General features: G+C 51.6%; 1 protein-coding gene across 7 annotated transcripts in view; it reads left to right on the top strand.

Annotated features, from left to right (window-relative positions):
• Positions 1 to 15,023, top strand: part of MAD1L1 (mitotic arrest deficient 1 like 1) — a 346,832-nt gene that overhangs the window by 47,529 nt on the left and 284,280 nt on the right. The window contains exon 1 of one of the 7 annotated variants that reach the window (XM_077907545.1): positions 2,509 to 2,558. The exons of 5 other annotated variants lie outside the window; for them this stretch is intronic. In XM_077907545.1, coding sequence (XP_077763671.1) covers positions 2,524 to 2,558 — 35 coding nt within the window. In that variant the 5' untranslated portion in view covers positions 2,509 to 2,523. Of the gene's footprint in view, positions 1 to 2,508; positions 2,559 to 14,527; positions 14,593 to 15,023 lie in introns of those variants that run through there. One more of the 7 variants, XM_077907544.1, reaches the window with a different exon arrangement.

Below are 15,023 nucleotides of genomic sequence, written 5' to 3'. Positions count from 1 at the left end.
ATTTTTTTTTAGATTCTATAGGATTTCCTATGTGAATAATAGTGCTGTGTACAAATAAACACACAGTTCATTTCTTCCTTTTGATCTCTTTCCTTTTATTTCTTCCCTTGGATTGTTAACTGGCGAGGGCCTCCAGTACCTTCTGAACAGTAGTGGTGATAACTCACTTTTGTTTACAGTCTTCGGGGAAAACATTCAATATTTCACTGTTAAGTATGACTTTAGTTATAGATTTGTGTATTTTTTAAATAGATGCTAATTTTCTAAATATAGAAAGTTTAAAGGAGAGAAAGGATTTCCTGGGATACCAAAGACCATGAGGGGGCCCCTTCACATCTGGAGTAAGGAGTGAGGAGCTGCTGCCTAGGAAGTAGCCAGACGTCCAGTCCTTCCAACCAGAGGCAGCCGTCTCAGGAGTGTCATTTCTGTCCTCAGACTTTTGGCTTCTTAGAGGTATGTGTGCACGTATTTACTTCTCAGTATCCCAGTGTAGCGGACATAGAGTTAGGTGATTTTGATGTGTCAGTAGTGATTCAGGGCTTGCATACATCCATGTGTTCATCATGACCTGTGCGCTCTCAGTCCCCGTGACCTGTTCCCCCCACCTCTCCACCCCCTCCTCTGTGGCCGCTGCCAGTTCTCTGTATGTAAGAGTCTTTTACTCCAGTCCTGGGTGTTTACCCAAGGAAAAGTAAAGCACTGACTGGAAAGTGTACATGCTACCTGTGTTTGTTGCAGCCAGATTGTGGAAGCTGCCCCAGTTCCCGCTGACACTGAATGCGGGCAGAAGGTGTGGGGTATGTACAATGGCATGTTCTTCAGCCACAAGGAAGGAGGAAAGCTTGTGTGTTGTGACAGCACAGATGGAGTTAGAGAGTATAATTGTGGTTTGATTTTCATGGTATATGTGGGATCTGTAGTGATGAGATTTGTTCTTCCTTCTCGATGTTGGTGTTTGTCCCTTCTCTTTTTTTTTCTTCCTCAGCATCTCTAGATGTCTATCAACTTTATCAGCCTTTTTAAATGACTAGTTTTGATTCTGTTGATTGTATGGTATTTTTTTCTATTTCATCTATTTCCCCCTTTATATCCTCTATTTTTCCTTGTTTGGGTTTTGTTTTTGGTTTGGTTTTTGCGTGCTTTTGTTTGGTTTTTGCATGCTTTCAGGTGACCATGGGCACAGCCAGGGCTGACCGCTCTTTGTGGGCAGCACCCCTGAGCTCTGTGGGCTCCCTATGCATCTTACCTGAGCTGCCATTATACCAGCCTGGGAGCACGGCCGAGTGGCAGCTGCACATTCTGGAGTGTGGAGAGCACAACAGTGCAAGAGAAGGTAGATTGACATATCTGCTTGTTTGCTTCTGAGGCCCAACACAATAGCAGCAAAGACTGTGAAAGGCAGAGTCCCCAAGAATAGGGACAAGGTAAAAGGAAGTGACAGCATTGTTGGGAGGCTGGACGAGGTGTTGGCAGAGTTGTTGGTGGACACAGCCTACCTGAGAACAGAATGCCAGCAGGCAGCAATAAAGGCCAAGCCATCTGGATGTATGCCTCTTGCCTTTCCAGAAAGCACGGCATCTGTACATCTGGAGTGGCAGTGGTGGAGGCAGGGAAGGAGGGGCCTTGGATGGGTCTTTTGAGGCCGGCAGAGCCTCCATCCTCTTCATCAAGGCAGTGGGGTTGGCTGCCCACCCTCAGCGCAGCACATGAAGTGTGTTTATGTGGTGGATGTTCAACCAGGCCTATTTTCGAGGGTGGGGTGCCTCCCAGTGAGCAGGACCCAGTGCACTTGGGCAGAATTGGGGCCAATGCAGCTGGCCTTGGTGCCCCCTGGTCCCCGAGGCAGGAGGGCCCCTGAGCCCATGCACCCCAGCTCCTCCCCCAGAGTGCATGGCATCTGAGTAGAGGCTCCAGCCTGAAAGATGGAGACTAGGACAGCATGTGGTTTGAAGCAACTGGGAGGAAACGCAGACCACAGGAGAAGGCTCCTCACAAATATTCTCTGAGGAGCGTGGAAACTTTAACCCGGAAGGAGGAAAGACTCTGTCGGAAGAACATGCAGTGAACAAGAGCAGTTCTGGGGAATGGCAGCTGTGAGAGTGGGTGCGAAAAAAATCACTCTAACGATTGGAAAGGAACGATAGGAGCAGGCGAGAAAAGCACGCAGAGGGCCATGTGTGTGGACGATATTCAGAGGCAAGGGGTGCTTGGACCAAGGGGCCATCGCCACAGTGTTCCATAGGATGGAAGTACGTTACCTACAAATCAGGGACGGGAATGGCTTCAGGCTCCTAACTAACAGCGACATTGGAGCCTAGCAGAGCGCGTGTGTTCTGGACTTGGCAGGAAAATAGTTTTCCTCCTGGAATTCTATTCCCAGTCAAACTGAGTCCAGTGCGGGGGCAGACTGAAGGTATTTTGGGATTTGCAGACTTTCAAAATCCGTATCCTGTCACATCCCTTTCCAGAAAGCTGCTGGAGGATGCGTTCTTGAGAAAACAAGGAGAAAGTGAGGATTTGGGCATGGGGCCCAGGGACGCTGGTGGTTGGAGCCAGAGGTATGGGAGCCTGCACAGGGAAGGGAAGGTTCTCGAGTGGTTGATGGGCAGCTGCCTGCATCTGGATGCCTGGGGAGGGTGTGTGGGTTCAGAGAACTCAGGATGGGATTAGAAATAAGTACCCTGAAAACTGAGTGAGTGAGGGGAAACACAAAGCAGCGTGAGAAGGGGGAAGATAGTGGTATGAATGAGCGTCTACCTGTGGTTTGGTGTCACTACTGCCTGTTGATGAGGCAGGGCCTGGGAGTCATTGCTGGTATCTGGGGAGGGAGAGAGGGAGTGCATGCCTGATTCATGTGCATGTGTGTGTTTGTGTTTGTGTGTGCACATACATGTGGAAGCTGGATTGTCATGCTCCATCATGGGAAACCGTGGGTAATGCCCCAAACGAAATCCAGCAAGGTAGTGATATAAGCATGTTGTCTGGAGAATATACTGGCTCATATAATTCAGAGTGTTTGCTGCAGGAGACCAATGGAAGGGGCAAAGGCTTGCTGATTTTCATAGCAAATCCTCCAGTTTGACTATTCACACTTTGTATTCTGTAAACGTACTTAATAAACGAGAGAAGAGGTTCCTCTGAAAATGACCTGGCACGCTGGTGGGTGCTGTGTCTGTGGCCCAAGGCCCTCCATGCATGCAGACTAGCATATACAGGTTGGCCTCATCCATAGTCTGCCCAGGGGACAGCAGGGCTGAGAGGAATGTGGGCCCGCCAGTGGGCCTTCTGTCCCTGGGTTGTCAGTCCTGCTCACTCCTTCATTTGTCCTGTGGAGCTGCCCACCCCTGACAAGGGAGCTGCAACCCCCTGCCCATGAGGGTCTGTGTGGTCTCACTTTCTCCTTGGGGAAGCACGATGCATGTTGTGCTTATCCCTTTTCCCAGTGAAATACTTTCCCTGCAGAAGCATGGGTATTCTCAGGGGACCCAGGGCCTCAGGCCTGAGGTGGGATCTTCCCACTGACAGGCCCCACCCTTTGCAGACTCAGGGCCCATTTCTGCAGTTCAGACGTTGTTCTGCAGTGGCAAGTCATGTTTGTCCCCTGTGCCCCTCATGCTGTCTGGCAGAGGTCTGGGAGGGAGGAAGGCCTGCAGAGCTCTGACAATGGGGAGCTGGGCACTGTTGCTGGTTCAGGCGCTTCACGTGTGTCTGCCCATGGGACCCTGTCTACCTTTGAGGTGATGGCTGTTGTCAAGCCCCTTTTATGGACGAGGGCATGAAGGTGAGGAGGGGTTGATGTTCTTGAGGACACAGGGCCGGTAAGCGGCTATAGCCAGATCCAAACATGGCTGCTTGGCCATAGACCTGCCCGGCCCAGCACCTGCCCAAGTCAGTCAGTGTGATTTTAGTTTGCTTCTTGTGGTGGTGTTGGTTGGAAAAAGACTGGTTTGTAAAGGGTGCTGCCACAGGAACCTGCCTGCTGAAGGTTCATGGTCACACATCCTGTTCATCACACACGTGGTCTCTCCTAGTGTCTCTGCCTCCTAGTAGCCTCTTCCATGGGCTGGCTGTTGGCGGGGGTGCCTGGGCTATGGGAGGGACTCTTCCTAGAGACCCAGAGAGGTGACCCAGCAGTGGATCCTCTGCTGTTCTCCTCAGGTGGTTTCTGTGGCCCAGAGTGGATTAAACCTGTCACCAGGTGCTCTGGGTGCGACATTGTAGTATCTGTGCAGGTACGTGTGTGCGCACATGGTGCCTTTGCACGCACTCTAGTTCTGGTTCGACCGCACACAGACTGTCCTTCCAGCCTGGTGCCAGTCCTGGGGCTATGACCTCAGGTGACCGTTGGCCCCTGTCACTCTGCTGGGACCTATATGGTGGGGTAGTGATCTAGGAGGGTTGGTCTGCTTGGTGCTGTGTGCCACTGCCGCCCCTCAGTTTACTGTTGGGTTGTCAAGCTTATTGTCAGAATTCTCCCCTTCTTTTCTGGCCCAGCCCTCAGATGCAGCCTCTGACTGTAGCCGCCCTTCAGAGCCGGTGCTTAGTCTTGGCCTGGGTCGGCAAGGTACCTGTTCCAGCTGAGGCCTTGGGATTGTTGCGAGGGGACTACCCTGGGGCAGCCAGCCTGCCTGTCTATACTGAGTGCCTGGCCCTGTTCCCTATTCCCATTCATTTGCGAATGACACCCTGTCTACTCTGCATCTAACCTGGACCCCAGTTCTTGTCATCCGCGTCTCCCTGCTCCCCATCTGTCTCCAGAGCACTTCCCTGGTCTCACCAGTCCTGTCCCATGTCCCATGCTCCCCTGCAGTCACATGTTTAAAATCCTCATCAGCAGCTCTTGTCTCCATTCTTGTCTCTTCTAGAACCTTCTTTGCTGCAGCCTCCCAAGGGCTCACTCTCATGGAGTCTCTGAGCACTAACTCTGCCTGTTGGTCTTGTGACCAAGCGTTGGTGTTGTGACCACATGTTTCTTTCTTTCTTTTTTTTTTTTTTTAATTTTTATTTATGATAGTCACACACAGATAGAGAGAGAGGCAGAGACACAGGCAGAGGGAGAAGCAGGCTCCATGCAGGGAGCCCGACGTGGGATTCGATCCCGGGTCTCCAGGATCGTGCCCTGGGCCAAAGGCAGGCGCCAGACCGCTGCGCCACCCAGGGATCCCCACATGTTTCTTTGTGGGGCTGACAGGTGCCCCTTAGCCATGGACTCTGCCTCTGTAGCCCTTTCCATGTTGTCCTAGGCACCAGCAGTAGCCTCTGCATGATTCTGTAGGTGGTCAGGGCAACTGGTGGCTGCAGTCCCCCAGATGCTACTTGGGGATGGGACATCCAGGCTGACTTTGTTCACCCAGAGATACCTTTTTGACATCCAGGAGGCTGGCATGGGTTTCCCTATGTGGCTTCTCCATGTGGCTGGAGTGAGCTGCTTCTGGTGGCAGCTGGATCCCATGAGGTCAGGGAGTCATGGCCAGAGCTCCCCAGCCTACGCTCAGTGTCAATGTGACCTGAGTGCCAGCGCCACATGCCCTCTTCTCTTGGAGGACGCATTATCATTTAGGCTTTCTCTGAGACCTGTCTTCCCACAGAGCCTTCCAGGAGCCCCTCTGCACCCCAAACTCTTACCTGCTCTCCAATATGGCTCCCACACCAGCTGCTTATTGCTCCATGTTCTTGTGCTGTGATGGTTGGTCCTGTTGTGGGTCATAGTGCCGAGCCCAAGGTGGGCTGCTGTGAGTGCAGGTGCTTTCCTGCAGTGGGGACATCCATGTGCATATCTCCTGCAGGCGATAATGCCTACGTGCTCCTGGCATTATCAGTAGGGAGAAGACATTGTCCCAGATAAATAACAATTCATGTTCATAAATATTTGTTTTTCTTGACAATAGAGTAGAATGAGGTGGCTGTAGAACTTTGTTCTTAATTGTAAGGAGGACCGTCCTTTACAAAGCAGTATAAATAGAAACCAGTTCTGTCACGGTCCCAGCACTGGGTGGTAACTGCTCTCAGGGGGTCCTTTCTGTTCACTTTCTTAGGTTTTCAATGTCGTTATACAGACTTATGGTGGGCGCACATGTGTGGGTTGCAGCCTTCATCTGATGCCTTGTGTCCTTGTGCACCTTCTTGAAAGCACTCCCTCTGTGGCGCTGGAGTGATGACTGCCTGGTACTGTCCTGTGTGGCACTGGCATCATTTCCCTACTGTTGGGAGATTTGGGTCATTTTTGATTCTTGTTATAAACACCAGGATAGACATTTGGTACCCATCTCTCTTTAAGACAAATTGACACATAGGACCCTGTGCTGCTTCTGCTCTGGTCCTCCCATGGCTTATGATCATACTGGGAATAAAACCCAGTCTCAAGCATGGCCTTGGAACCACACGCCTGGCCCCTGGGCCCTTAGGACACATCTGTCCTGACTCTCCTGGAGCTCCCCTGTGCTTCTGTCTCAGGGACCCTGGACTCGACCCTGGACTCACATGTATCCTCAGTCTGGGGGCCTGGCCTCACTGGGCTTATTCTCCGCATTGTTCCTCTCATCATAGCAGGTAGATCTTTAGGCCACTTTTATTTTTGGAAACAGAATCCTAGATCAGGACGAGAGGTCCTGTGCCCTTGGTCCCTTCCTTACCTGAAGATGGATAGACCTATGTTCAGAAAGGTAAAGTAACCTGCCCGGGGTCACACAGCCAGCAGGGATCCCTCTTGGGGCCACCACTTGGGCCTCCAGCATGGCTGCTGCTCCTTCACGGTTAGGAGACCTTTCCTCCTGTGTTGCTCAGCAGGTTTGGAGAGCATCTTCCCGGTGTTGGCTCTCGATTTGGAGCATCCTTTGTTCCTGCTTGCCTTTGGGTGTCTCCTAGAAAGCAGTTGACTTCATCTTTAACTTTCTGTTCTTTGCTCTGCTATCCACCCCCTCTCTGCTGAAAGAAATCTTTGCATGCAGGCTGGGTGGGCCAGGATGGGGCTGGGGTTCTGTATTTATCTTTTGGGGTTTTCTAATTCTTTTTTTTTTTAAGATTTTATTTATTTATTCATGAAAGATACAGTTAGAGAGAGAGGCAGAGACATAGGCAGAGGGAGAAGCAGGCTCCATGTAGAGAGCCTGACATGGGACTCGATCCTGGGTCTCCAGGATCACACCTTGGGCCGAAGGCGGTGCTAAACCGCTAAGCTACGGGGGCTGCCCTGGGTTTTTCTAATTCTTGAACAGGAGGGGTCACAGCCAGGAGTAGATAGTCAGAAGCAGTGGTCTCGTATGTCTGAGTCATGGCATGTATGGACTAGGGGGAGATGGGCATGATGTCCCCTTGGCTCACACGTCCACTGTACCTCCTTCATCTACCCTCTTATGGGGCTGGGGTGCTCTGCCTGTGGCAGCACACCTGATTGTGTGAGCTGGGATTCCTCCCCTGACTCCAGCCCAACCTCTCACCACCCCTGGCCTTCCTGGTATCTGGAGGATTGCTCCACAAAGCGCACTGCTCAGGTATGCAAGATGACGGCCATCCTCCTGGCCTGCGAAACTGCCCATGGTGCTTGCTTATGGGATGGATGTACCCTCCTGTGTCCAGCTATGCCTGAGTCCCCCTTTGCTACCCCTGTTCAAGCTCCTGGCTAAAGTGGTTTTTGGGGCCATTAGGTAGCTGCCTTTTTGAATGTTTAAAGTGTTCAAAAGATCAACTTTTCCAAAGACTGAGGGAACAGGGAGAGAAAATAGTGGCATTTGTTTGAAAGGTTCTGAGAGCTTTTTTTAGCTCAGACAGTTCAAAGAGCGCCTCTTGTTAGTCAGAGGAATATTCCAGCATCCCTGGGGTGGTCACACTGGCTTAATTGGGACCTGGGTTGCTTTGAAGTCCTTTTAATCCTGCCTGAGCTGGGGGAAGGAATTTGAAGGCAGCGACTGTAAGTTTGAAATTTCTTCATTTTATTTACATGTGTCTGGGGACTTGTATGCCTCATTTCCCTGAAGCGGTTAAGCCGGGATGCTGGCCAGTGGGCAGCAGCATCTGGTGCCTTGCCTGGTGCAGCCAGCCGGCCCTGACTGTGGCTGGGAGCTCGCCTGCCTTGTGGCTGTCCCTTTGAACCGTCCCCACATGGTGGAGTCTGTAGTTGTGCCCAAGTCACTTAAGGAGGGTCCACTTGACCCCAAGCCACTAGAGGTCTCCTGCCACAGGCCTCACTGAGGACAGATGGAGCTGCAGTTGCTGGAATTCCAGTCACGGGCTTGTTCTCATGGAGGGACCCACGGGCACACGTGCTGCTGGCCAGCCACGGCCTGTCACAGCGGGTCCTGGCCTCCCTCGGGGGCATGGTCCTACCCGGCAGGGCACCTGGTTCCCCCTGACCCCACGTCCCTTCCTTTCCTTCCACCACTCTTGGGGTGGCTGTATGGACTCTGATTCTGTCACTTGACGGACTTGTCTCATTGTCTTCTGTCTTTGAAATGTGCCTGCAACATGGCGGGTACTTGGGACACTGGCTTTTGATTTTGTAAACATTTGGAATATATTATACACGGAAAAGCATGTCTTTAGGGAACACGTATGGTTCCCTGTGTCTCTGCCCTCGAGTCATGAAGAACAGCGGTTCCTCCAAAGCCTGGAGGGAGCTCCGTCAGTATTGGCACTGCTGCCCCTGTGCTTCATGGCTGTCCTTCTGGAACTTGCTGGCCGCTGTGAGCCTGGCCTACATGGGGTGCTGTGCTTGGCCTGAGAAGCATCTGTCTCCACCAGTGTACACGCTACTGTGATTCTTTCATTTAGTGTCGTAGGGGCTGATGATATGTAAGTGTGTGAGGGAAAGCGTGTTTTTGTGAAAATAAAGTTGAACACTCTGGAAAGCCTCACAGAACTGTGGCTGTGGCACACGTGTCACAACTGTGGCACGTGGCTGCTGGATGCAGTGAGCCACTGAGAGGTCACAGGTGGAGTTGCAGGTACCCCTGTTTAGGAAACCAAGCCGAAATCGTGGATTATGGTTTGTGATGTCTGTAAAAATGTAAGGTGGAACTCAAGGGGACACACCTTTGAAAAAGTTCTTCAGCTTGGTGGGGGGGCTGTGCATTTGTGATAGTTATCGTGTTTGTGGCACCTGGGTGTGGGGTATGGACTCCTTGTTTGAGCTACCATGGGGTTGGTCAGCGAGCAGTCCTGGTGGTTTTAGGTGGGAAGCCTCCTGCTGGTATACGTCTGCCATGCTTCTGGCATGTGTAGCTGAACCCTGTTGATGGACGGTTTGTAATTGTTTGCTTAAAATTGGCCATAATTAGACTTTTGTGCATTAACTTACTATGGGATAGATCTCATTCTACAGCTTAAGTTTACAGTGCTGAGCTTTACAGTTTTCTGAATAGATTTAATATTTCCCGATTTTCATCCCATCCTACAGGAAGCCATTGTTTTTGTCTTATTTGTCCTTTAGACATTTTTTATGTAAACATTTCTTATGCACGTATACACCAATTTAGCTATGCTGGCTTATGTCCTATTTCTTTCATACAAAAGGTGGTCTGGTGCTCACATTCTGCTCCTTGTATTTTTTTCTAGCCAAGCATTATCCAGACCTTCTCACATTAACATATAAAAAAGATTATTTTTTTCTCTTTTAAGCAGGTTCCATTAAGGGGAGGGGCTATGATTATTTATTCATTTATTTAAAAGATTTTATTTATTTTTTCATGAGAGATACAGAGACATAGGCAGAGAGAGAAGCAGGCTCCATGCAGGAAGCCTGATGTGGGACTTGATCCTGGGACTCCAGGATCACTCCCTGAGCCAAAGCTTAACCACTGAGCCACCCAGGCGTCCCTGGGCTGTGATTTATATAACCAGTAATTCTAACCTTCTGATCCAGTGGTCTGAGTTCCAACTCTGGTTGGGTACGATTTTATTAGTTATTGTTCTGCAGAGATAATGTGATTTTTCATTCATTCATCTAATATTTATTGTAAGCCTACTGCCGTATACCCGGAGCTGTTCTAGGTTCATGGCCAGTGGAAGAAACAAAACAAAATAGCAGACAGTATCTTGCTTGTCTGGAGCTTGCACTCTAGTTGCAGCAGAAAAACAGGAAAATAAGTGGGTAGAACCTCTGGCATCTCAGGTGGTGATATGCTTTGTGAAGGAGTGGGTGTGGGGTAGGGGGACAGAAGTTTCCGTGGGCCAGGGTTACAGGTTTGAACGGGGTGGTAGGGTGGGCTCAAAGGAGACCCTGGGGATTTGAGTAGGGGCCTGAGAGAGCTGATGAGGGGCATACTGTGCAGACACCTGGGGGAGGAGGCTTCCAGGAGTGGGATGTGCAAAGGTCCTGGGGTGGACACGTGTGAGGCCAGGCTGTGCTGGCTTCATAAACTGTGGCGGCAACTTTGGCATCTCCCTGGCACTGTGGAAGGAATGTGCTGCATGATTGGACATGAGGCATGGGACCCCACTTATGGTTTAAAGTACTTGCTGTGGTTGTTGTCTTTCAACGTGGTGCTTGGAGGCAAGTGTGAAATGCCAGGGGACTGGTCACGAGGCCACCGGGATGGTCGTGGTAGAGTGGGTAGGAGCCAGCCGCATCTGGGTCTGTGCTGAAGCTGCACCGGCTGGGTGGAAGTGGCTTGGAGAAGACCAGAGCAATGACACAGCTTATGGCGGCTGGCAGGGCTCGTTCCATGTCCACAGATGGAGAAGACTGAGAGGAATGGGGTTGGAGGAGCAGGAGGGTGCTCTCGGGCCAGGAGCTATTCAGGAAGCAGGCGAGCAACCCTGGAATTCAGGACCTAGAGTCTCTTTTTGGGGGTCTGGCCCAGGGCAAGGGGGCAGAAAATGCAAGAGGTGGGTGGAGGGCTGGGTGGGAGGCATCCAGCAGGAAGAGGCTAGCGAGGGAGCTGGAGCTGGAGAAGCAGCGGGCTCTCCTGGGAGGGGTGTTGGTACAGAGGTTTGCAGCCATCTCCTGCCTGGAGGGGTAGGAGGGCAGGGTGAGGCTGCTGGAGGCTCCATTGGGCGTGGGGATGGAACACTGGGATGGGACATGTGCTGTGGCAGCCACCTGCAGATCCCTCCAAGGCCTTCCCCTGGGGCAGAGGGGGCTGATGGGCAGTAGTTTGATGGGCAGAATGACATGGGGAGAGAGGCATTTGCTTCAGCATGAGACCATTGTTGATGGACTGTGGGGGATGCTGCAGTGGGACCCTGTGCCTCTCTGGGTGTGTGCACAGACTACGTCTCTTACTGGCCTGTTACTCTCCACAGTGAAGGAGCAACTTGTTTTCTGTTGATCTGGGAAGATGGACCGCTTTAGAAGATGGACACATGGCCGCTGTCTGCCACATGGCCGCTGTCTGCCACATGGCCAGCATGTCACAGAGTGGGGAGAGGAACAGGTGACCTTTGTGGTGCCTATGGCCTCAGGACCATAAGTGGTCACTTTCTCTGGAGTGTCTGATTGGCCAGTTCAGTAGCCACAGGGCTGGGAGCAGCAGAAACCGCCCCTGATGGTGACTGCATCACATCCTGGGCCATGTCTAGGTCATAGGGATGTGATCTTTTTCTTCAGGTAAATAGGAGCTGCTTTCCCCATCCTGGGACAAATGTCAGGTTTTGTCCTAACTCAGTGCTTGCTGACGTGATCCCTCCTGACCCCAGCCCCACCTCCCCCTGTAGCTGTGCTGTGTTATCCAGGAAACCTGATGGAGCAGGACATCCCTTTGCCCCTGAGATGTCTGTTGTTTCTGGTCTCGGTTCTGCATACTGTCTGCCGGGTTCATCCTCTTGCTGTAGGGCCTCCCTTCCCCGGCGGAAGCCACCACTGAGGGCCTGGGCTTTGCGGGCTTTGTTCTTGGGGAGAATAGATCCCTGCAAGAGAGCTTGAGGCTTTATTTGAGAAATTGGAGTCCTCCAGTCTCATGTCTGTTAGACCCGTGGAAACTGGCACTTTGGGCTTCCGTAGGAGCCCTGGCACCTGCTAGTATGAGCCTCAGAATAGCTGCTGCTGGCTGGACTGCCTTTTCTTGAGTGTCACCCCATGGGGTGAGCCCCTCCCCCCAAGCCCCTGCTGTGCCGTGCACAGCTGAGTTTGAGTCAAAATTCAGCTGCAGATCGAACAAAAAGACGTTTTCCCCCTTGAAAGCCCACCAGTCAGAGTTAAAAGGCTTCTCAGCTGAAGCCAGAGTTTTCAGTAGCAGCTATCACAGCTTGGGCTGCAGTGGGAACTGTCACTCTCCTGTCGTCTCAGTGTCGAGGCTCCTGAGGCCCTCTGATGGCCTTCCACCTTCCAGTGTATGAAGTGTAAGTTTGGGGAAGCCTTGATCTTCCTGTCTGAGTGCTCCCATGCTGTTTCTGGGCAGTGTTGATACCTGGCCCAAGTCCTGCTCACTGAGAGTGTTGAACTGGGCCCCAGAGTATCCTTGGTAAACATCTTGTGTAGCTCTGAGTACACAGCAGGCCAGGAGGTTTTTGGAAAGTAAATGCTTGTCCAGCCAGGTGGAGGTGCTTTGATGCTGGTGATGCCCTACTGTTGATTAGTGACCCTCCCTGATTTCACGGCTCCTCAGGAGCTGCCTGTGTTCACGCTGGGTACTTACTGCAGGTGCCGCAGGCCTGGCTCTCGGATATTTGGGTCCCAGCGCTTCTCCCGCTGTGTCCCCCTCTGCTCTTGCAGGTGCCTTCTCCCTGTGTTTCCCCTGCCCTGGTCACGTTGTGTGGGGCACCTGCCGGCAAGCCACATCTTCTGTCAGCCCCCTGCTTCTCCAGCTGGGCCTTTCCAGCGCCACTTTGCACATAGTTATTAGCACAACACGTGGGGGTGTTTTTAGTTGTACACCTACAGGTAACACAGATTCTTATCATAAATTCAAATAATGTACGGGAAGTTAAAGATCCTTTGACTGCCCCCACTGGTCTGGGCCCTGACCTGCAGGAGTGCCCCGGCATCCATTTGGAGTGAATCTTTTCAGAGCATGCGTCATTGACATTTTTACTTTGAGCCTGGACTTTTGAATTTGTTGGTGATGTTTTGGGGACTCTGCCCTCGAACTTTTACTTGAGCACCTGCTGGCTCTTTGGGCAGAGGAGGGGTGCTTCTGGAGGAAGGACTGGGACACTGCCTGCAGGCCAGGGAGCTCTACACAGTTGTCCTGCTCATGACCCTGAAGTCTGCGTCCCCATCCTGCGGACCTCCTTCTCACCTGCTGGGTATCACCTGTGCCCTTCGCAGTGCTGCCTGCACCCACCTTTCCTTAGGACACACCTGGCGTCTTGGTGCTGCCATTGAGGCTCTTGTCTTCAGTCCTCTGCGCTTAGTCCCCAGGCCTGTGTAACTCAGAATGTGGGTGGAGAAATGCACGCAGACATGACGTCCGACCCTGTGCACACATTCATGCATCAAATCTCCTTTGCTGCCATCTTTCTGGCCACAGGGGAGAGGGGCTGGGCCTCTGGTATGGCCGGTTGTCTCTTGGGCCCCCATGAGCTGGGCAGAGCCAGCCTGGTGCCCCTGGCCTGCATTAGGAAGCTGAGGAGGCCTGAGTGGCTTCCCATGCCCCCCTTTCTTGAGCAGCCAGGACAGCATAATGAGAGCACGGGTCCTAGGGACCCATGGGGGTACCTTGTGGCCCCCGGGCTGGTAGGATGGAGGGTCTCTTTTGGTTTGGCCCACAAGCCACTCTGTGAGCCACCTCCTCAGATGTGTAGTCACACCTGGTCAGCAATGGTCCCTGTGGCCCTAGGTTCTACAGCTTGAAAGTACAGTTTAAGAAACACTTGTTGATAGATGTTCTCCCAAAAAAATTATAGAAGCTTCGGAAGGTGAACAAGAATAGGACTCTGCCGCTATTATAGGGGTCTGGCTCGTTCTCCCTGCTGTCCACATGGGTGCATTGTTAGTCCAGTCCATCCAGCTTTCTGCTTTTGCTTTCCTCAGTGTGCATATTTTTTGTTGTTAGAAGACCTACATGTGTTAGTATCTCAAAATACTGCTCCCGTCACCTCTCCTGACTGTTCTTGTGGCATCACATGTGTGCCCTGTTGTACAAAAGCAGCCTGAATGTGGATGGTGGCACAGGAGTCTGGTCACCGGTGTATGATGTGGTCATGCATCCTGTGGGCCCTGTGCTTCTGCACCCCTGTCACAAAGCAAGGGTCGTGGTAGTTCTTGGTCTTATCTTTTGGGATTCTTTTAGATTTGGACCAAATTCTGGAATCTGATATTTGCTTACCAAATTGACAGAACCTTAGAGAATGTTTTCTTTGTCAAATGTACAGTGGGTGGTTTTCTTGATGGCCACCACTTTTTGGTGATTTGCCTTGCAGCATCTCTAGGATTATTTTATTGCTTAGATTGCCCTGCTTTTTCTGCAAATGGCCAGTGGTTCTGACTTGTGCCTAAGAAACACTGGGGGATCTGTTTGTGGATCCTGGGCCCACCCCCAGGGGTTTCAGTTTTACGGGTTGAGAGGTGAAGAGGGGTGGACTGGAATGACTGGGGAAGGCAGGCCCTGTGGCCCATGTTGCTGAAGGTGACATGGGCCACTCTTTTCATTCCAGATGACCCCACCCCATGGCGGTGCCACCACCTCTGGAACCATGCATGTCCCATTTTCCTGTCCAGTGAGTGTGCCCTCTCTGTTCCCCTGTGCCTTTTGCTGTGGTGGCAACCACCTACCCACCCCCTTTCCCCAGCCTCAAGTCTCATGGATAGATAGTACCCATGTTGGGCTGTGAGAACCTACTTATTTTCTATTATTGAGCCCCCCAGCCCTTTTTAAACATTAAAAATAGTGACGTGAGGAATGTAAACTGGTACAACCGCTGTGGAGACCAGTATAGCCATTCCTTAGAACATTGAGGATGGAATGATCCAGCAATTCCACTTGTGGGTATATATCTAAGAGTTGAAAGCAGAGACTTGAACACAGAACACTTGAACCATGTATTAGCCACACATTGTTGCTTCCCTGAGATGCATTCCTGAAAGAGCAGTTGCTGGTTGGCAGATGTGGACTCCCCTTTTGGTTTTGTTTCTTAGGTTGTCTGATGTC

This window comes from Canis aureus, chromosome 8 (assembly GCF_053574225.1).
Source record: "Canis aureus isolate CA01 chromosome 8, VMU_Caureus_v.1.0, whole genome shotgun sequence".
Taxonomy (NCBI): Eukaryota; Metazoa; Chordata; class Mammalia; order Carnivora; family Canidae; genus Canis; species Canis aureus.
The sequence above is the reverse complement of the archived record's forward strand: the minus strand, read 5'-3'. Positions and strand labels throughout refer to the sequence as shown.